The sequence below is a fragment of the Herpailurus yagouaroundi genome, unplaced genomic scaffold (assembly GCF_014898765.1).
Source record: "Herpailurus yagouaroundi ecotype Mexico unplaced genomic scaffold, PumYag 198, whole genome shotgun sequence".
NCBI classification, from domain to species: domain Eukaryota; kingdom Metazoa; phylum Chordata; class Mammalia; order Carnivora; family Felidae; genus Herpailurus; species Herpailurus yagouaroundi.
The window spans coordinates 31343181-31366824 of NW_024412429.1; the positions used below are offsets into that span (position 1 = coordinate 31343181).

Sequence of the window (23644 nt, forward strand, 5' to 3'; positions counted from 1 at the left end):
CCTGATGTTAACAGGCTTCTCAAAAGCAGTTTTCATACCTAATTCGTGTCGTTTAGGAAGGAATTAATAATCCAGATTCCCAGGGTCCTCCCTGCATCTAAAGTCAGTGATTCTCTAAGACCTCATGGCCACTTTCCTAATTCATAAATCACCCCATTTTCTTGCTCTCGTGAGAAATAATCCAGGGGTGCTTCGGCAGGATAGTAAGTTATTTACTTTTCTATGCAGAAGGTGGGAGAATGGAAGAACGATTATCTTTCCAGCTGGAAGGCAATCCTTTCCCAGAGATACATATAATCTCTTTGAAAAAATTCTAGACTCCAGAACAATTATACTCTAAAAAAAGAATTATTAGGTCACATAAACTGAGGGCACCGTCATACCGGGAAGTAAGATTTCTATTCACATTTTTAGTGGTCAGAATTTTGTGTTATGTGAATTATTTACAGTCTATTTTTCTCAATGGCAAGTTTATTCTAATTGAAATCCTCTGAGACTGCAAGCCCATGGCTTACTAACTCCCTTCAGTAGATCTTTGCTCGAGAGAAGAGAATATTTTGGTGGCAAGCTATTTCAGTGGAGTCAGACTATGTAATAGGATAGAAAAAAAACAAAGAGCTAGTAGAAAACAAAACAGTAGAAAAACACCTTCCTAAAATGTATATGTGTGTGTATATATATATATAAATATATATGTATATGTATATATATATGTAAGTGAAGTTGAATTTAGGTTTTTTTTTTAATTTTTTTTTTCAACGTTTATTTTTGGGACAGAGAGAGACAGAGCATGAACGGGGGAGGGGCAGAGAGAGAGGGAGACACAGAATCGGAAACAGGCTCCAGGCTCTGAGCCATCAGCCCAGAGCCCGACGCAGGGCTGGAACTCACAGACCACGAGATCGTGACCTGGCTGAAGTCGGACGCTTAACCAACTGCGCCACCCAGGCGCCCTGAATTTATTTTATTAATATAAGACCAATGAAAATGATGTTGGGATGTGTAGGGAAACCGGAAATAGCACGAATACCTTCTACCTGTGGAGTTAATAGCCTCCTGACTTTTGAGAAGGGGAGAGTTGTAACTAAACAGGCAGTAAACCATCCTATCCTGAAATTAGTGTAATCATCTCAAAAACCTTGAACATGAAGCACGGAGAATAAAGCTATTTCTGATCACATTTGAGTCGCCGGCAAGCTCCCCCCAAATAATCATCTCTTAAGGACTTTTTAAAATCACTTCTCTAAGGCTACTGATGAAAACAACAAACTCTGGGCATGAAGCGTAGAAGCAATTATGGGAAGAGAAAGTACCTAATAGTATGCGAAATGTGCTAGAACTGAGTCATATGTAAAATTTTTAAACTTTTTTACTCTAAAATTCTAGTTCCTGGAATCCCTCTTTTCTAACTGACTCACAATCTATTTTGGAAACAAACCTGGCGGTGCTACAACCCTTTTGCCAAAGATTAAAATCCGTCCAGAAAAGTCAGACACTCATGGAATAATTGGGTAATACTGACTGAGGACCCTCACACCCATGTGGCTCTGTGCTAACCACTGAGCATATGGCCGTCAGGTTGACGCTGACCTAAACTCTCCACGTTTCGAAGTTATGTTTCCTAATGTGCTGTTTGGAAAAATGAATTTGTCAGAAATACCTAGATCACAGTTTAGGTGAGACACTTGATCTTGTTCTTTATTTAAAATATCTACTTTTGGGGTGCCTGGGTGGCTCAGTCGGTTAAGCATCCGATTTCAGCTCAGGTCATGATCTCACGGCTCGTGAGTTCGAGCCCCGCGTCAGGCTCTGTGCTGACAGCTCAGAGCCTGGAGCCTGTTTCAGATTCTGTGTCTCCCTCTCTTTCTCTGACCCTCCCCCGTTCATGCTCTGTCTCTCTCTGTCTCAAAAGTAAATAAACGTTAAAAAAAAAATCTACTTTTTTTCCCACTTCTAAGACTTCTCTACATTTTTTATAAGGAACTTTATCATTTTGAAGTAATGCCTTTATTGTCTCTTTTTTTCTGCAAAGAGTTTGGAGTTATGTTTTCATCTTGATCTTACTTGCTTCTCCTTCTTTTGTTTACAATGGTCAGCTCATTTTGTTTCCGAGTTTACATTAACTTCGGGACTTTAAGAAGATTCTTTCCAGGGACCTGAACCATAGGCCTAGAAGGGACACGAGTGTATCCTTCACCTTTAGGCAAAGGCGCCCAAAGAATATTTTTCATAGCTCTAAAGAAGATTGCACAACATCCACCTGTGTGTCATTTTGACAACTGAATATTTTTACTCTGTCTAACCAAAGCCTTCACGCTTCAAATCTAGCCTGTTTTCCTTGTTTCGTACTCAGTGCAGATGGCCAACCATTTCCAAATAAAAAGGTCTCCACTACACTCAAGGAATATATTGTGTTGGCATCTGGTTTTTCTTTAAGAAAATGAGTAACAACTCATTTACCTCTCCTCATTGGTCTTAATTTGCAACACTGGCATCATTTTGCTATCACTGTAGTTGTCTTCTAAATAATTTCCAAGTTCTCCAGTCATTAAACATGCATTCCAGGAGTTCAGAACAAACTAAGTTGGGATTACCTAAAAACTCCTTCACGTAATACTCTCAGTCTACATTTATTCATTTTTATATTGGTCCTTTTCGGTATGTTATTATTAAAAACATTTTTTTTTTTGGCCTAGATTTGGATTTGTTTTTAACGCAACTGACTTGGTAGACATTTTGTAGAGTACACATTATATAGAAAGTCTATATAGAGTAGACATTTTAATGCAACACTGATACAGAAGTAAGATTTCTCCAAGATATATTTATAGAAATTATAACCATAACTTAAAAAAAAAAGTTTTATTGTATTTCTAGTTAATATTTTTTTCAAATATTTTCCTCTACTTAATCTTGGATGAATTTTCTAATTCTGTTTTTCCAGTAAGTTCTAGCCAAAAAAAAAAAAAAAAAAAAGAATCAAAATTAGCTGCATAATACCAGTACAATAACTATGCCAATTTAGTTTGGCATCCATGTGATTATGAACAAATTTAGAGCCTTTAGGAATATTTTGGGCTATTTCTGCATGAATTATATTTGAATCCCAAGTTTATTGTTTTCCTTTTCTTTTTTTCTTGGAGGGGGGTAGCGGGGTGGAAAGCAGCCTGAAATTGATTACAATATACGTAATTTGATCAATATGTCTAAAGATTTAGGCCTCCAGAAACGGTAAACTTGTCTGGCATATTCAGTATCGGTCTTTGGGGAGTTTAACAAAGTACTGCCCGGGCGTGTGTATTTCATTTACCTTGGGAGAAAAACCAGGTCCATGGGGGAAGTAGGCAATGGAAATAATGACTGAGGCCCAGAGGACTTAAAGGAAATCTTCATGCGGGAACCTTGACACTCCCCGTTCCCTGTTTCTCAATGACACAAAATGAACCTGTCATAGATTAATATAGATTAATATTAGAGAGTATTACCTCTGCACAAGTCTGAAGAAACTTAAGTACACTAAACTAGAATTGAAGACTCCAGGTAGAGTACACATGCATTCGAGATTATCAATCATTCTATGCTGAAAGATGCATGAGACTATAGCCTCAAAATGCACATCATATATATTGCATATATATGCAAAATGCATGTCATATATATATTTATATAGTAATACTTTATATTAGGGCCTTTCCAATCGTTTCTCTCCATTTCCAAGATATGTTAGATAGATAGATAGATAGATAGACACGTAGGTAGGTAGATTTATAGATATCAATCGATGCTAGATAGTTTTCACATTATGAAGATAATATTAAAATATTATTAAAATTTCAGGAGACAGAAACAAAAGAGCAACATCCATAAGGCCACTACAGGAAAACAATAAACATTGCTCCATGCATTGACTTGTCTATCCTTCTATACACAACTGAAACACAATTTTATATTGTGATTTCTTTTATTTAACATAACACGAGTAACATTTCTCCAGACTACTGGAAACACTTAAAAGGCACCGTGTGCACATTGACTGTGCTGTTCTTTAATCATTTTTTTTTATTAAATTTTAGGTTGCTTCCAGTGCGTTGTGATTATGAATAACGTTAAGAAGGCTTTGTGCACACAAATTTATGAATTATTTATTTAGGATAAATGACCTAACATGAGACAATAAAAGTACTGAACACATTACAACTATTAAGATATAATAGCTTTCAGAAGACATTTAAAAATTAACATACTAGGAGGGGCACCTGGGTGGCTCAGTTGGTTAAGTGTCTGATTTCAGCTCAGATCATGATCTCACCGGTCTGTGAGTTTGAGCCCCGCATCGACCTCTGTGCTGACAGCTCAGAGCCTGGAGCCTGCTTCAGATTTTGTACCTCCCTCTCTCTCTGCCCCTCCCCTGCTCATGCTCTTTCTCTCTCTCTCTAAAAAATAAATAAACACTAAAATATTTTTTAAATAAAATACAAGGAGAAATCTATGAGAATAATACTAATTTTACGAAACACTGACAGTACTGAATATTGTTGTTTAAAAAATTAGTTCTATTTATTATTAGAAATGTTATTTTCTTTTAAAACATAAACATTCTAATCAAATACCATCGATAATCCTATCCTTTTATGTGGGGAAAAGGGAAACACGTATTATTTAAAATACATTGGTAAGGCATTTTCCACTTAGGTTTTTAATGAGCAGCTTAGATTACTTAAGGAGTGGGGCGATAAATCAGTATACTGTCTTCGGTTATAACCTGCTTCAGTAACCTTGGGGGCAAATTTTCCATAGCATCAAGGGCTAAAGTCTAACTCGTTTCGAGGAGAGTTATATAAACTGTTGTGTTCTGGGCTGTCGTCTTCCAGCCTTACTCAGCAGCCTTACTGCAAGGTCAAGTCCTGTTAATTATCGTATCAAACTCTTAAAGCCTTGAACTAAATGCCCTTCTGTACATAGACTTTTTAGTGATTTGAATTGGGGAACAAGGTGTTGATAATAGAAGTGTTGAGTGCAGGAAAGAAATTACAAAGATTCTAAGCAAGCCTTTTCCTTTCCCTCAAAAAAAATTTTTGTTAATGTTTATTTATTTTTGAGAGAGAGAGAGAGAGAGAGAGAGAGAGAGAGAGAGAGAGAATGTACAGGGAAGGGGCAGAGAGAGAGCAAGGGACAGAATCCAAACCAGGCTCCAGGCTCTGAGCTGTCAGCACACAGCCCAACACGGGGCTTGAACTCACGAACCATGAGATCATGACCTGAGCGGAAGTCAGAAGCTCAACCGACTGAGCCACCCAGGCGCCCCTCCTTTCCTTTTTAATTGACGTCCCCAGTCCTGACCCTGAAGCCTCGTTCGCACTATTCACCACGGACACAAAGCCCAGAGATGTAGGTGCAGGTGCACACACACACACACACACACACGCAAAGAAATCATTGCAGACACACATTTGGGTATGTATGCATGGAAATTTCCTGGAAGAACCCACAAGAAACTGTTGGTGGTGGCTCCTGGGGCACTGGGGACAGATCTTTCTTTCCCTTCAAAAATCAATTTAGTTTAAAGACAATTACTCCCATGAAAGCTCTGAAAAGATATTTCTTCCATTTCCTTTAAGAAACTAAGCATATGTGACCAATATAAATGGAACTGGCACTTTTGTATGGTTACAGGGTAAACAGCACGGAATGATTTAGCAGATGTTTAAGTAATAGGCTGCTCAGATTCATTTTCCTTTAGGCACTTGGGTGCTTCAGGCTTACTCTTGTTAGCTTAAAATACTCGGTGAAGAGTAAGGGAGGTGTAGGGACCAAGTCGAGGCATTAATAAGCATAGTGTGCGTGAGACAAAGCCTTGCCATAAATCTACCCATTGCCGCCCCACCCTCGGTATCTCTCTTCTGCAGCCCCAGTGATTTGTAGCAACCAGCCACAGCAGGTACAAGACGTGAACTTTCATTCGCTTTGTAAACATCATTTGGAACCCCCCTGGGGGACCTTGGGATACATTGAAAATAAGGTGACATAAGCAGTGACCTATCTATGCTTACGTAGGACAGACTTCTGGTTTTGAGCAGAATTGAGTAGTAAGATATATACACACACATGTAAAACCACAGTTTATCATTCATTCATGTAACAAGTTACTTGGCTATGTAACTCCTATTGTGGGTGCTAGTATGCTGTTATGCTAAGGCACTGAAATTTAGTGAACACAGCCCCTTTTTCTACAGTGCTTACAGTCTAGGAATATCTAAATTATAAATCATAAGCAGTAGAAAGGCTTTGCTTTATTCAGGAAGCATATGTTTCTGTACCTTTTCTATTCCCTCCCCTCTTTTTTATTTCTATTACCTTGAAATGGAGATTTTTTTTTCCCCTAAGTAATTTCTAATCATTGTTTTGTGAAAAAGTATCCTTTTATCATCTTTATTTTCCCACAACAAATACTTAAAACAGTAATATATTTTATACCGTCTGGAAAGAAAGTGAACAGTGATGGTAACAAGAACGATTTCCAGGCACGCCTGAGTGGCTCAGTCGGTTGAGTGTCCGACTTTGGCTCAGGTCATGATCTCATGGTTTATGGGTTCAAACCCCCCACGTTGGGATCTGTGATGATGGCTCAGAGCCTGGAGCCTGCTTCAGATTCTATGTCTCCCTCTCTCTCTGCCCCTCCCCTGCTTGTGCTCTATCTCTGTCTCTCTCTCTGCCTCTCTCTCTCTCTCTCAAAAATAAACAAACATTAAAAAAATAATAATAATGAATTCCAGGAGCACTTGGGTGGCTCAGTCTGTGAAGCTGTCAGCACAGAGCCCGCTTCAGATCCTCTGTCCCCCTCTCTCTGCCCCTCCCCTGCTTGCAGTCTCCCAAAAATAAATAAATACTTTTTTAAAAATAGAATGAATTCCGTTCTTTCTTCTTTTTCAAACAGACCAAGGAGGCAGGAATAAGCCCTAAAATTAAAAAGACTAAATTCCAATTAACATGTCCACATAAGATCTTATTAATAACTCATGTAGTGTTTGCAATCTAAGTCATTTGACTTTTAAGTCCTCAGAGGCATTATGAAGTTGTGATTAAAAGCCTGGGCTTGGGGCGCCTGGGTGGCGCAGTCGGTTAAGCGTCCGACTTCAGCCAGGTCACGATCTCGCGGTCCGGGAGTTCGAGCCCCGCGTCGGGCTCTGGGCTGATGGCTCAGAGCCTGGAGCCTGTTTCCGATTCTGTGTCTCCCTCTCTCTCTGCCCCTCCCCCGTTCATGCTCTGTCTCTCTGTCCCAAAAATAAATAAACGTTGAAAAAAAAATTAAAAAAAATAAAATAAAATAAAAGCCTGGGCTTGCTAGCTGCATTTACCTTTTCCAAGTTACCTTATCTCGGCATCTGTAAAATGGGCACAACAATAATAATCCCTTCCTCAGACGGATGTTGGGAGCACAAAGTGAGTTAAGGTGAAGCACTATAACAGTATGCTTTTCATTTCTTCTCCTGCCCTAGAAGGCAGCCCTTGTTTTTCACCTTCTGAAGTTTTCCAGCACACACGTTTCTGGCCTGGCTGAGGGATGAGTCCCTTGCAGCAAGCCTGGGGTAGCTCCTGGACAGGTTTATTTTTTTTTTTTTAATTTTTTTTTTGGGGGGGGGGGACAGAGAGAGACAGAGCATGAACAGGGGAGGGGCAGAGAGAGAGGGAGACACAGAATCGGAAACAGGCTCCAGGCTCTGAGCCATCAGCCCAGAGCCGGACGCAGGGCTCGAACTCACGGAGCGCGAGATCGTGACCTGGCTGAAGTCGGACGCTTAACCGACTGCGCCACCCAGGCGCCCCTCCTGGACAGGTTTAAAGAGACATGCAGCCCAAGGTCAGGACCGGGAACGAGGGAGCAGGTGGGGAGGGGGCTGACTCTTGAGGACTGCCTGTGGGCCGGAGGACGTTGGGGTGAGGCAAGCAATCACATCGCAAAGCTTTCCTACCATTTTTAAGTTGCCCCCCTTTTTGAAAATTCAACCTTCATTTGGTTGCTATAAACCTCTGACTGTTTTCCAGAGTTTTCACACATTTGATTCTGACAGTTCCTGCTTGCTTTTTGAGGTTTCTGTCCAGGAGGGGATCTTGGAGGTAACAACTCCGCCATTTTGCCAGGGTCACCTGTCTGAATAAGGTCTGAAAGGTTAACTTGTCCATATTTCCCCTCCTTCCAAAAAGGGACAGTAAGAGTGCCTAGAGGGTGTTCAGAGGAGTAACTGAGTAATGAGATAATAAATATGCCTGGCCCGTAAAGACTCCATAGAAATATGATTAGTAATTACCTGCTGAAATACAGCGCGACTTTAAATGTTTGCTACTCTCGGTCTAGGAGGAACTACAATGCCAGATTGCGGGGGCATCCGCTTCCATTTTTTAAGACGGCTAAAGGTAGTTTCATCCGTTCCTCAGTAACAGTCCTATATGCCTTTAAACATCTGCAATGTCTGTTTGATCCTTGACCGAACTCCGGATCCACAATTATGTTCCGTTAAGTATTATATGCTCTCTATACAGAATGATAAAAGAGAGACTCAATTCAAAAGGATTTTCTAGAGCCCACTGAAAAATAAGTAGAAAAGAAAACGGAGACCGAAAGAAAAAACAAAAGTCAGCTGCATGTGGAAAATACCTGTGAGAAGAAACAGCTAACGCAGGATCTCGTTGGAACGTTCACAGGCTCACGTTGTTATTCTGCTTCCTTCCCAGAAGTTAGTCCTCTCAAGTGTTCTGGCTGGGATCAGAACCTGCACCTCTTAAAGCTGAAATTCAGTACCTGGTAAAACTATCCACTTCTCCACATGCTATATAGACGTTTTTCATCCCTTGGACACTTTCCCACTTATTTCTCCATGGGCCTAATGACCTACCCACTGAATACCAAGGACATGTGGGATAAAGAATCATCGTCGAGATGTATGATTAACTTGGCTAAATGCTAATACAGTTTTGCAGCGAAAACCTTCCATCTCTGCCTTTCAAAACTTCGTAAGAGATGTATTCACGGTGTTTTTGCTTACGCAAAACATGCATTTCATAATTGTCAGGTATTGTTTTTAACATGTGTTTCATATCAGATACAAGAAAGGTCAAATGAAATCTTAAAAAAAAAAAAAAATGTTGCCTGGCTCTCCTATAAGTGAGTCTCCCAGCACATCTGGGAACCTCTGTAAAAAATTAACTCAACATTCTGGACTCTTGGGATGGCCAGATTATTAACTGGTTTTGCAGAAGCACTCTGTGAAAGCCAAGGCATATAAGAAATATTTTCAGACCTGTAGACTATTAAATACTGTGTAGTTAGCCCACTGCACGAGAAAAGCAGCAGGTAGTTAAATGGAGGTATCTAGTTCCATTCACAGAGGGAAAAAGAAACCACGCCTTTGTTGGCAATTGCATTTGACAATTTAGACCCTGGCTAAAATGTTATTGGAAGATTGAATATCAGACTTTTTTATTAAAAGAAAATAAAACATTAAGAATTATAGCAAAGAGCAAATTATAATCACATTGGCCTTGAATCTGACGTAGCTTCTGTATAGGAAAGCAGTGGGAATATTTTTCCTAGAACCTCATATAAAACCCAGATCCAGATTTCTATTTTTCCCCCTTCGCCAAATTCCCTTTTGGAGGTAAGCTCGAAGAGAAAAAATACTAAGAAATATATTGTCGTTTGCACTGAGAGATTATTCAAAACATTTCTGTCTGTCTGTCTGTCTCTCTCTCTCTCTCTCTCTCTCTCTCTCTCTTTCATTTTTATGATGCCAGGAATAAGTGTTTTTTAATCATTTAACTTAGGCTGGACATCATTCCTTATGTTATCCTTACGTACTATGACCCTGAAATCACCATACTTAGTTTCTTCCCTGCACCCAGTGGATAAATACAACTGAATTCATGTTACTTCTGTTTGGCAGAGGTTGGTTTAAGCATGACAGAGATTCCTGGGCATACCCAAGTCCCCCTTCCCCTTGCATGGGGTCCTGGCACTGGTATTTATTTTTTAAGTTTCTCATGGTAATGTGTAGCCTTGACTGCGAACCACTGGAAAACAACACGTCTTAAATGGGAGAAAGAAAAATCTAGTTGTGGACTAGACACGGACTAGTTGTGGACGAATCCAAATGGTCTATTGAACTGAGACCGAATCTATGTACAGTGTTGAAGATTAGATTTTCTCAGCCACCTATTGTGTTATAGTCAGACATAATGGTCTGAACAATGAAAGTGGCCAATCATTAATAACTTTTTTCCAGCGAATATATTTGGTGGTAGCACAGTAAAGCTTAAACACTTGTCTACACCTTTATGCAAAGAAAAATAAATGGTTTGAATGGAATGTCAGGAGATAAACATCAGACCAGGTGCCAGCCTTACTCTTAGGTGGGGAATAGTTTCTTTCAATGCTACACATTTCTGGAAGCATTAACTACTGAGTTAACCCCACTGTAAATCACTTCAGTACTCCAACACCAGAAACTCAGGAGGGTTAAAACCCTAGGAGAAATGAAGACATGAGTTAAACCACAATATTTTGCCATAATTACCATCTCCTTTCATTTCTAATAGCTTCAACTGAGGGGGACTTACAGACTTCATGTTTAACGGTTTAGAGATTAATAATTCAATCATTTAAAGCACATGTTTACTGAATGCCTACTGTGCACCAAGTCCCCCTGTGGACTCAAGAAATTTATAAAATACCATACAAAATGAATAAGACAATCATATATAAGGAGGTATTAAGTGCCACGGTGAAATAAAAAGAAGGAAGAACGGCTTTTCCATTTCAAACAGAAAGGGCTTCACTGAGAGGGATGATGTTTGAGCAGATACCTGGAGGAGAGAAAAGTTATGCAGATACCTAAGCAAAGAAAGTCCTAGTCTGAGAGCTCAGCAAGCACGATGCCTAGAAAGAAGTCTTTTTTTCCCTTTTTTTTCTGGGACTATTGGCATATAGATAATTTCATTAACAGAGCCAACTTTTTCTATCAAAAGATTCCATTTCTTCTAACCTCCAATATGTTATGATTCTATTAACATTTTGGTTGTATGACTATGGGTAATGACCCCTATCAATTATAGAGCCCTACAGGAAGCTAAGCCTAAGCCTAACAATAACTCGGCCAGTTTTTCCAACAAGGAGACTAAGGCTAAGAGAGATTATGTCACATTCCCAGGGTCATACACATAGCCAAGTCTGGGGTTGCTGTATGTTTTACAGGTCTATCTAAGCCCAAAGCCCATGCCCTAAACAGATTTCTCTAATTATTTCTGCCAACTTTGATCTAACATAAATGCAAGGAATCTTCTCTTAACCACAGGGGAGGTATCGTAAACAACATAAATAACTTCTGACTATCTGTGTGACCTTCTGTAAGTCACTTTACCTTTTTCAGAATTCGTTTTCCCATCCGTTAAATAAGGAGGCTGAACCAAGTCATCTGTGAAATCCATTCTACCCACAAAATACTATTATTCTGTGATACGTTAACTAACCTTGGCCCCTTTACCATCTTTTGAGTCCTACCAAATCAATGGTGTTGTCAATGAACACGCAGTGATTGCCTTTTCCGAACCAGGCACAATCTACAAACACCATACCCCCAAATAATTTCTACTTAAGAATTTAAGGGGTGCACAGGTGGCTCCTTCGGTTAAGTGTCTGAAACTTGATTTCGGCTCAGGTCATGATCTCACAGTCATGGGATCAAGCCCTTTCAGGCTTGGCACTGAACATGGAGATTGCTTGGGATTCTCGGTCTCCCTCTCTCTCTGCCTCTCTCTCAAAAAAATAAACATTAAAAAAAAAAGAATTTAATTTGGTATAGAATATATAAAGGTTTGACCCAAATTCCAGTCAAACCAACTCTGTGTGTCTACTTTGTTTTGTGTTTTAACTTACAACTGAAGATGTGTGATCGTTGCCTCTGATACTATTACTGAAAAATCCATGAGAAGACGGGCTCCCATAAGCTTCTAAAATGACCACATATTGCCTCACCCCCCTACTCATGTCACCCAATATATTGCCTCCACAGTGCTCGTCTCAACTGCCAGCATTAGAAAACGAGTTCTATGAGGGCAGGGATGCATCCATCTGGTTCCCATCTATTCCACTTAGCATTGTGCTTACCATTCAATATGTTATCCACAAATACTCACTCAATGCAACGTACAGTTGAATTAACTTTAAACCTGAGGGTAAATCTAAGTTTTAAGAAACCAATATCAGTGCTCAACAGACATCTTGAAATGTCGAGCTTTGGACTCTAGCCCTAGATTAGTCACTCACTTAAGCTACTTTAGTCCTCAGTTTCCCCATCTGTGAAGCAAGGAGGCAGGTGACAAAAGATCTCTTCCAGCTCCTCAAATCTCTGATCCTTTCAACTCTACCAACATCTGATTTAATAGAGGCTTAGCCTGGACGTCCTGAATGTATGTAGACCAGAGGTTGCTACTGAGACGCTTGCTGGGCCAGGCAGGAGACATGCATAAGCAAAATGGGGTTGACAGCATATCGTCCTAAGCAATCCACAGTCACAAAGGCCAAACTGAAAAATACAAAAAGCCAAAAAGAAGGCAAGTGAAAGAAAGCCTCCAAAAGAAGAACATTTGTCTACTTGCTTGGAATCACAGTCTCTTCAGGGGCCGAGAATAGTCCCTTTGTTCCATGTCACGTGGATGTCATTAATGTCAAACAACTGAATGCGGATAAACCATTGGTTCACCCAGAACTGGAAGACTTGTGATCCCTGGTGAGATTCTTTGACTAATCTCTGGACGAGACTCCTGCTGTCCTTGCAGACACTGTCATCTTCACGAGGGTGGAGGTTGGCGATTCCAGATAGACAGGTCGTGGGATGTTTGTTGTAGTGAAGTCGTACGGATGGGTTCTCATCCTGCCATGTGCAAGATGGAGGGTTCATCCAGAGGTAGAGGCCAGAGAAACCCACCTGCCCACACGTGTGTAAGTGAAGCCTCACCCGGAAGCACCCAAAGATGACACAGTCTGGGTAGGTCAGAGATGCAGCAGGTGCTTCCAGAAGGACTGCAGGTGCAGCACACAAACTAGGGCCCACGTATGCTCCCTGAGCCTGCCATGGTAGCTTAAGCACAGTGGAGACTGATTTCTTTAGCTGCCAGAGACCGTGGACCATCGTGACCACATTTGACCATCCTTCCCGGTCACTGAGCTCCAAAGCTCTGAAATATTTTGGACGCCCTCATCTTCCCTCATTTTCAGATATTCACCAAATCTTAGAAAATCATTCCGGCTGCCTTCACACCCATCCCTCCCGTTCCATGACCGAGGTGCCCTTGCTCATTGTGCTCTCATCCACATTTCTTTGGGGGTACAGCAGCCTCCTAATCCCCTCAGTTTCGGTCCTTTGTGACTCTGGTCTTTCATACAAACAGCCAAGACTCTTGAATTCTCTCAGAGTGAAGGATTCATTGACATTCAAAGCCTTTCACCACCTGGTTTCTTCCTAATTCCCAACCATTTCTCCTGGGAGCCTTGTATTCCAGTGAAATTGTTCACCAACAGTGGCCCAACCCTGCCTTATTCAGTTTGGCTCCCATATCGTTGTTTGTATTGCCCCTCCCACCTTGGATGCCTTTCTACGGCCTGTCCACCAATCCAAATGCTGCCAGTATTTTCAAAACCTGATCGAGTCCCTCCCTCTTCCTTTAAACCTTGCTCAACAACGTTGCTTCCTTTTTAAACTATGGACAAAATGTAATAGCTATATGGCATTCTTCACCTTGGATTTAGAGGTCCTTAATATCAGATTCCATAGACATCTTTTTGGGTGGCTGTGTCCTGCTCCCAAATCAGAATACAGGGTCCTAGTAATCAATGAGTTTTTGTTGGGTCCTTATAACAACCAGGGTAGCGTCTTGGACTTAAACAAAAGCTTAATAAATATGTGTTGGATATAATAAACCCATCCAAGAGAAAACAATCAAGGAAGACTCTTCTTCCCCTGGATACACAGAACTGAATTTAAACTTAATATTTGCAGGATGGCTTTACACCCTATGATAACGTCCAGAGGACATTTTCTAAAGAGTCACTAACGCAGTTTGAGAAGTAAAATCTTATTTCCCTCGACATGAAGTGTTCTTGCTTACTTTTGAACATCACGTAACCTGAGATGGGAGAGAATCAACGACACTGGTTAATAAGAAACACGCATTGTGACAGTTCCTATTGTATTTTAGGAAGAACTAATGACTTTAGCAGGATGCGTAACTCATACACAAAATATAAATAAATCAAAAGTAAATCAGGGACGAATCCATATGTTCTGATTTATTTTTCCTGTGTCATCACGACAGGTAATTTTTAAATTATTTATATATGCATGCATATTTCTTTATTGTGGACCAATGTTCTTTAAATCAGGATAAGATGGAGTGAAGAAAGGTGACCATAGCTGTTTTCTTTCTAGCAATCCTACAAATATTACAGCTTATCATTAATTGGAGGCATTTTGTAAAAGTAAGATTTGGCTCATTATTCATGTCAGTGGAATCTCTAATGATTTATTCCCAGGTTCATTCCCCAGAGCTTGCTCAAAATTTCTGAACAGCTGACATCTCCCTAAATGGGATATTCTGATACAACCTACCTTCTAATATTGAACTACTTCTATCCTTGTTCAAATGTCCTTATCTTTCTAATGTTCTCAGGTTATAGTAACTTATGAAAGTACTTCCAGACCTCAAAAGTCTAGGGAATAAGCATTCAGCAATGACCTTCCAGAAGTAATCCTCTTTCCTTCACCTTCAACCTCCAACACTTTCAATTCTATCAGGTCAAGAAGATTTTCCCTCCTTTGCCTCCAGGGACACATTAGAGATAAGTTGAAAGAGAGCATTACTTCTATTAGAAAAATATTTTTTTTAAGATAGCCTCTCCTCAAAATGTCTATAAGGATTTAAAATCAATGAGACCAAATTCCACTGACTTTGCAGAACTCACAATTTTAAGGATCTCTTTTTAAATCATCAATTCCAAATCGCTCTGTATGTAAAACCGTGCAAGTGCTCTTTGTGGTTTTCAAGATGTTTATGCTGTCACTTATTAAATAAGTAAGCTTCACCAGCCTTCATTAAGCTTAATACACCTAATTGTTGAAATTGTTAGTTCCACTAATGACACGTGGTTATACAAAAAAGAAGCATGTCGTCAGTTGAAAACGTTCTAAAGAAACTATAGACGAAATGTCACAATGTATGGTGTTTGCGTCACAACATTCCAGCCTGAAGAAGAGGGGACTAGATGAACTAAGATTAGTAAAATGGTAAAAAGTCAAAAATTGTTAACAGCCGGCTGATAGGTACATAAGTGGTTATTATACTGTTTACTTTTGCGTGTGCTTGAAACGTTTACCTCAGTAAGGAGACCTCATTTCATGAGGAACAGAGAAAGGAAGGAGCCTTGCCAACTTGGAAACGGAAGCCTAAGGTGAGACAGAATAGCCACTGTCAAATATCTGAGGTATTGTTTCTGAAGGAGAGCAGATATGTTCTATGTAACTCAAGAGTGATCTAGAACCAGTGGGCAAAATTTCAAGGATCCAGATTTCAATTCAACTTGTAAAGAAATTTCTAACAATTAGAGCTGTATTTTAGTGGAATATGTTATTCCTTTGAAGGAATTTATACAGAAGGCCACTTTTTGAAGTCTGAGGGGTTTTTGCATGGCTGCTCAAAATGTCGTCCACGGAATGGTGCTGGTCCATTCACTGTTCTTCCCCCCGCTTGGGATTACATTTTAACGATTCTTTTTTCACCACAATTTTACTTCTAAACTCATGCTTCCTATCAATTAAAAACAGATTAGATTACCAGAAAGTTCCATTAATGAAACGTTGACTACTTCCATTTTTATTTATCAAATAGGTTATGTCTCTGATATATGAACAGATGGAGGATGATGACCTCCCCATAGGGTTTTGTTTGTGTGGTAAGAACAATTATCATGAAATCCTCCCTATTAACAGATTTTTCAAGGTACATCACAGTAATATTAACTATAGGCACAACGTTGTTCAGCAGATCTCTAGAAGTTAATCGTCTTGTGTAACTGAAACTTTATACCCACTTCTTCCACTTCCTACTTCCCCAGCTCCTGACAACCGCCATTCTACTCTCAGATTTTACGTATTTAACTACTTTAGATACCGCTTATATGTAATACCATGAAGGACTTGTCTCTCTACGTTTGGCTTATTTCCCTTAGCATAAGGTCTTCAAGGTTTGTCCATACTGTTGCAGATGGTGGGTTTCTTCATCCATTCATCTGCCCATAGGCATTGAGGCTGTTTCTATCTCCTGGCTGTTGGGAATAACGCTGCAGTGAACATGAGGGAGATCCTGATTTCCACACATTCTTTGATAGTGGTTCATAACAAGAGAAGGAGCTCGTGCCAGACTATAAACTGACACACTGCTTCTTTTATAGGTAAAGACCTGCTATGGAAAGAAAACATCGGCAAAACTAAACTAACTACTTACTGACATTCTTGAGTCTTTTGAGTATTGCTGCAGTGGGAGGAATTTATCCATTAAATAGTCATAGAGATTTTTCACGGTAATCAAACTATAGATACAAAATACCTATAAATGGAATGTCCTTTTTAACAATGAGATTTATATTTCTTTGACTGAAAATATATTTGCAAGCCACACACCGCATTAGTGTAAAGTTGTGTAAAAAACCAAAGGGTCATTGCTGTTCCCTGGAAATTATTGTGGAGAATCTATTATTTACATATGCACTAGGCAGAACTGTGAGGTTGAATGCATTATGTATATAGCATATATATATATATAGCATATACATATATATATATATATATATATATATATAGCATATGTGTGTGTGCTCCTATTGAAAAACTAGATTCTGTTATGATTACAAAAATAAGAATTCTTTTTATTTTTTTGTTTCAAGTTTTTATTTAAATTCTAGTTAGTTAACAGAAAGTGCAATATTAGTTTCAGAAGAGTTCATTTTAAAGTGCTACGGAATTTAAAAATAGCTCTTCCTTATTACGTATTCCCCCAAGCGTACACACTAAAAGTAGCATTTCTATTATGGAGAAGTCCAAAAACACTTTTAATGTGCGAGTGTCCTCACATTGATCTACTGCCAATCATACAGGGCCTCTGCATACGGCTGTATAGTTTACACACTGCAAAAAAAGCACGGGGTAAAGGAGCGAGTGGAAGCTTAGCGCCAGCCCCCATGTGCTTATCCGGCCACGAGCCCTGACAGTGAATCGACATCAGGTCAAGGATCACCCACAAGCCCAGTGTGCCCAGCACTGAATGGACGTTCCATATGTGCTAGCTTCAGCCTCGGAATCCTGCCTATAGAATTGTAGGTCTGAAACAGCGAAAACAGTGAATCCATTTTCACATCACTTCTTTTCTCCTTATGTTTTCAAGGCGAAAGAGCCATGTAATCATGCCAGCATCCTGACCAAGCCTGACCCAAGAGCCTTCTGGACTGATGATTCAGGTATTATTGGCAAAATACACTCAGGCCCCGCGATGTACAGGAAGCATTCTGTAGTAAAGCCCTACCCAAAGGCAAGGTTTGGGGGGAAATTGTGTTTTGCTTGTTTGTTTGCTTATTTATTTATTTGTTTATACCTAGTCTAACACTTGGCTATACTTCACGATCAATTTTACATGCATGTATGTGTTACAAGTCCCTTTAATTTATCTTCTTGGTTAGTGTCTAAAGCACCTATACGATCAGGTGTAGCTTTATGGAGCGTGAAATACCTTCAAGTGTTGGGGGCAACTTAGGAATGAGTCTCTTTCCTGGAGTGGAGGACAGAGGTGAAGGATAAGGTGGGCAAGTACACTGGCCCAAGTTTCTCTTCCAGAGGAAGAAGAGGGTTAAAAAACCCATGGTGAGCCACACCTGAGACTACTTAATGGAGGGCGGGCATGACTTATCCTATCAATCCAGGAGTCTAAATCTACTCAGAATCAGAGGCATGCCACTTTCTGAGATCAGAGAATATGCTTCAGGTTGTGTAATTTAAAATTACCCTCAAAGAGTATGGGCCGTTCTTACGGGAAATAGAAGACACTTTTTTTTTCCTTATTTTTATTCACTGTGGAGACACGAGGCCTAATTGCATGAGGCAAAGACCCACTAGAAATAACAGAAGAAAGTTAAGCCAAAGGAGTTAAAATACTTAAGAGAGTGTTACTAGAGCTTTCACCTTTTCTAATTAAATAGGATCTAATTAAATAGAGAGCAGGAGGAGAGTAGTGGAGACGATACCTAATATTTGCATTAGGCCTCACGGCTTTATGAAGGAAGTGCGTTCACAAAAATCTAATAACGTGTGTGCGGCAGCCCTGTGAAATAGGAGGGGTGGCCTATCCTCACTGTCCCTGGGTGAGAGATAAAATCAGATCTTGAAAGAGGTTAGCCGACGTATCCAAAGGTCACCGCCAGAAAATACCAGGGCTGGGAGTAGGTCTGAGAGCCTGCTGGCCCAATTCTATAACACGCTTCCTCAGAAGAAGAAACTGTCTTGTGAGAAACAACGTGGGTTAAACCCCCGCTTTAATCTTTTCTTTATAAAAGGGAGTGAAGGACTATGCCTATTAGCAGAAGCAGGACGGGAGTATAAAACTCTCTGATGCCTTTTTTCCAGAGACCAGGCTCATAGTCTAAACTTCCTATCAATATCGTCAGTGGAAAAAAAAAAAAAAAAATTGTTCTGTCTTGTTTTCCGCCTTTTGAACAGAGATGAAAAACATGAAAATGAATTGGCCTATTTATGCCATCATCTTGGTGTCAATATAGTCCCACCACAAAATAAACAAGGCAGCCTCTGGCTAACACCCCTACTCAGACCTGCAGCACATACGGCGTGAGGAAGCTACGTAGAACGAAACATCACAATTAAAAAATAAATGTTCTTAAAATTATGTAGAGACTGGAATGGGGAGGGAATCTGTCCAGGACAGGTCTAGAAAACAGCGTTCGTGCACTTTGGGAGGCTGGGAAAATTATGCTGCGACAAAAACTGATGCAGAACATGCAAAGAAATAGTAATAGAAATACTTCAGATCCGTTCATTTAAAAAACTTTTATTTTATTATTTTTGTGTCATCAGTGGGGTTACAAAGACACCGCATCCCTTCTGCAGCAGCTTCTCTAATGAGGAGCTTCCCCAGTAACCAATTCCTACACTAGGGTCTATGTCTAGTGATTTTGGGGGCAAAGGAGAGGGGCTGGGCTCATCGTTCAGTCAATTCCTGATAGGGGTATTAAAATCTGTATCTATGGTGGTAGAATTATCATTGGCTTCTTTCACTTCAGTCGATTTTTGTTTCATGTATTTCAAAGCTCTAATATTAAGCACATAGATTCTTACAATGGTTACGACTTCCTGATGAATTGATCATGTCCCACTTTATCTCTGGTAAAAGGCTTTGTCTGAAGTCTGTTTTTTTCTGACATTAATATAGCCAAGCCAGCCTTCTCATGTCTTTGCTTCACATGGTGGTGTATCTTTTCTATCCATTTGCTTTCAACTTATCTGTGTCTTCCAGTTAAAGGGCGTTTCTAGTTGGGTTTTCCTTCTAAATCCAATCTGGCAATCTTTGTTGTTGTGGTTGTTGTTATTCAGAATGTTTATATCTATATCTACATATAGATGTATCATAGAACATTATTAAGCCATAAAAAAGAATGTATAGACCACATCTTTTCTATCCATTCATCTATGAATGGACCCTTAGATCGCTTCCATATGTTGGTTATTGTAAATAATGCTGCAATAAACATAAGGGTGCCTATATCATTTCAAATTAGTGTTTTTATTTTCTTTGGGTAAATAGTAGTGAAATTACTAGATCAAATGATATTTTTATTTTTAATTGTTTGAGGAACCCCCATACTATTTCCCACATTGGCTGCACCAATCTACATTCCCACCAACAGTGCATGAGAATTCCCTTGACATCCTCACCAACACTTGTTATTTCTTGTGTTTTTGATTTTAACCACTCTGACAGGTGTAAGATGATTGTGGTTTTGATTTTCATTTTCCCATGATGATTCGTAATGTTGAGCATCTTTTCAAGTGTCTGTCGGCCATCTGTATGTCTGGCTGTTCAGGTCCTCTGCCCATTTTTTAATCAGATTATTATTATTATTATTACTATTTTGGTGTTGAGTTGTGTAAGTTCTCTATATATTTGGGCATTAACCAAAATACATATATCATTTGTAGATATCTTCTCCCAACTAGTAGGCTGGGTTTTTTTTGTTTTGTTGATGGTTTCCTATGCTGTGCAAAAGCTTTTTATTCTGGTGTAGTCCCAATAGTTTATTTTTGCTTTTGTTTCCCTTGCCTCAGGATTCATCTAGCTAGAAAATGTTGTTAAGGCTGACATCCCAGAGATTATTGCCAATGTTCTCTTTAAGGAGTTTTATGGTTTCAAGTCCCACATTTAGGTCTTCAATTCACTTTATGTTTTGTATAGTGTGCATAATGGTCTAGTTTCATTCTTTCATATGTAGTTGTCCAGTTTTCCCAGCACCATTTATTGAAGAGATTCTTTCCCTATTGTATGTTCTTGCCTCCTTTGTTGTAGATTCATTGGCCATATGATTGTGGGTTTATTTCTGGGTTCTGCTCTATTGATCTGTATGTCTGTTTTTGTGATAGTACACTATACTGTTTGGATTGTTACAGCTTTATAGTATATCTTGAAATGTGAGATTGTGATATCTCCATCTTTGTTTATTATTAAGTTTTCATTTTAATTTAGTATAGTTAACATACAGTATTATATTAGTTTCAGGTATACAATATAGTGATTCAACACTTCCATACATCATCGAGTGCTCATCACGACAAGTGCACTTTGTAATTGCCATCACCTATGTCACCCAAACCTCTACCCGCCTCCTCTCTAGTAACCATCAGTTTGCTCCCTTATAGTTAATGTCTGTTTATTGGTATGTCTCTCTCTTCCTCTCTTTCCTTTGCTCATCTGTTTTATTTCTTAAATTCCGTATATGAGTGAAATCATATGGCTTTTGTCTTCTTCTGACTGAATTCTTTCGCTTAGCATTATACTTTCTAGTTCCACCCATGTCATTGCAAATAGCAAGATTTCATTATTTTTATGGCTCAATAGTATGCCATTATATACATATATAATATTATATTATATAATTATAATATATAATTATAAAATATATAATATATTTAATAAATATAAATATATTTTATACATATATTATTTGTCTATAATGTATAACATATATGAAATGAGAGGATCTAATAAATATATATATATAATATATAATATCTATTTATATATATAATATCTAATATATATTTATAATTATATAATATATAATTATATATATATATTATATATATAATTATATATTATATATTATATAATATTATATATTATATATATATACCACCTAATACCCCCTATTCTTTATCCATTCATCTGTCAGTGGACACTTGGGCTGCTTCCATAGTTTGTCTATTGTAAATGATGCTGTAGTAAATATAAGGGTGCCTGGTGATACCTCTACCTTTGTTATTTTTTTCTCAAAATTGCATTCGCTATTCAGGTCTTTTGTGGTGCCATACAAATTTTAGGATTATTTATTCTAGTTCTGTGAAACATACTACTGGTATTTTGTTAGGGACTGCATTGCATCTATAGATTGCTTTGCACAGTATGGACGTTTTGACAATATTAATTTGTCCGATCCATAAGCACAAAATATATTAATATAACGTGTTGTCCTTCACTGGCTGCTTTGATTTTTTTTTTTAACCTTTGGCTTTTGTCAGTTTGACTATGATGTGTCTTAACTAGAATCTATGTTCTTTAAGATGTAGACCCCCTCAGGTTGAAGAAGTTAAACATCCTTCTAATCTATTAGTAACTTGCTTCAAAATTGAACCTGAGGGAGGCAGTTATTATTTATTTAATGTTTATTTATTTACTTAATGTTTGTTTATTTATTTAATGTTTATTTATTTGGGAGAGAAAGAACCAGTGGGGGAGAGGCAGAGAGAGGGGGGGAACAGAGGATCTGAAGCGGGCTCTGTGAGATCATGACCTGAGCTGAAGTCGGACGCTTGACTGAGCCACCCAGGCGCCCCAGGATGCAATTATTTCTGCTGTGGTTTCTGCACTGCAGCAATGTTGTCCTTCCTCAGCATATCACCACTCTAACCAAAACTTTTCCTAAATGCCTTCAATTCTGTAAAGGGTAAACACAAGCTGAAGCAACTTTATAGCCATCCTTTTGCAACACACAAAGGTATGAGCCTTTAGGTGGCTTCTTCACAAAGGTAATATTCCAGTCACAGTATGAATTTTATGATGTGGACTTTTACCGAGTCCTGAAATAATTGTGATAAGATTATTCCATCATTTCCTACGGAAAATACATTTCAGCAAATTGCCTATTTTCATTCGAAGCCAGCCGTCATCAGAGGATTTTACTTACTCAACATAATGTATAGACTCTTGAAACACAGTTTAAGTAGAGTTAAATATTAGGTGTAACTAGGCCACACAGTTTGATAGAAATAAATGTTAAATTTTAAAACTAGTTTGTTTTGAAGTAAAGAATTATTGAGGGTTCATGCACCTTGAAATCAGATGAGAGTGTCTAGATTTTCATACTGTCTTTTTTTTATATTTAATTATTTATTTTGAAAGAAAGAGCATGCCAGAAGGGGAGGGTGAGAAAGAGAGGAGACAGAGAATCCCAAGCAGGCTCCGCACTGTCAGCACAAAGCCGGATGCGGGGCTTGAACTCATGAACCAAGAGACCATGACCTGAGCCAAAATCAAGAGTCAGTCGCCCAACGGACTAAGCCACCCAGGGGCCCATCATACTCCCTGCCTTTTTGCATGACTGTCGGAGGACAGAACTGGCTTGCTCAGTTACCATGTGCAGATACGGTAGTTAGAGAAACAAAAGTAATTTTCAAAAGCTTTTGAAAATACCATAATATAGAAGTAGCATTTCATCATAGGAGAGAAATGGAAAATAGAGAAAGGAAGAAAATTAATCACCCGTAATCCTACCACCCACACTTGTTTTCGTTGGACTGGACTCTCCAGCATTCTCAGCATTTGTTCTGACAATGAGCAAACAGGCTTCACAAGTTTAGGCTCTGTCCTATTTTCTTTGTTTTTAGGCTTTGAAACCTGAGTGGTTTGTTTTTGCACACCTTTGGTTTTCAATTGCTGGTCCTGCTGAGGCCTGTGACATTCTCTTAAATTAGAATCTCAAGGTAGGATGAGTTTCTCCACACTTTCAAAATATGTGTTTTTCCCAGTACTGTTACTGATAACACGGATAATGCTCTTTGCTTAGAGGAAGTCAGATAATAAAGTGATTAAACAAAAAGGTTTCCTTTGCAAAGGCCAGGATTTTAACTGGACACTTGATTTGCCAGGTAGGAAAATGTAACCCCTTGATGGTCTTCCTGGGCTTTTATTTTAAGTCACGTTTTCACAAGAAAATGGCATTCTACCTTTGAGATTTTCAAAATGTCTACACTTCTCTCAAGCAAAAATT

General features: G+C 39.0%; 1 protein-coding gene across 2 annotated transcripts in view; it reads left to right on the forward strand.

Moving 5' to 3' along the window:
- SGK1 (serum/glucocorticoid regulated kinase 1) overlaps positions 1 to 23644 on the forward strand; it is a 114291-nt gene that overhangs the window by 62934 nt on the left and 27713 nt on the right. For both annotated transcript variants that reach the window (XM_040449122.1, XM_040449123.1), the window contains exon 3: positions 17485 to 17557. In XM_040449122.1, coding sequence (XP_040305056.1) covers positions 17485 to 17557 — 73 coding nt within the window. The remainder of the gene's footprint in view (positions 1 to 17484; positions 17558 to 23644) is intronic.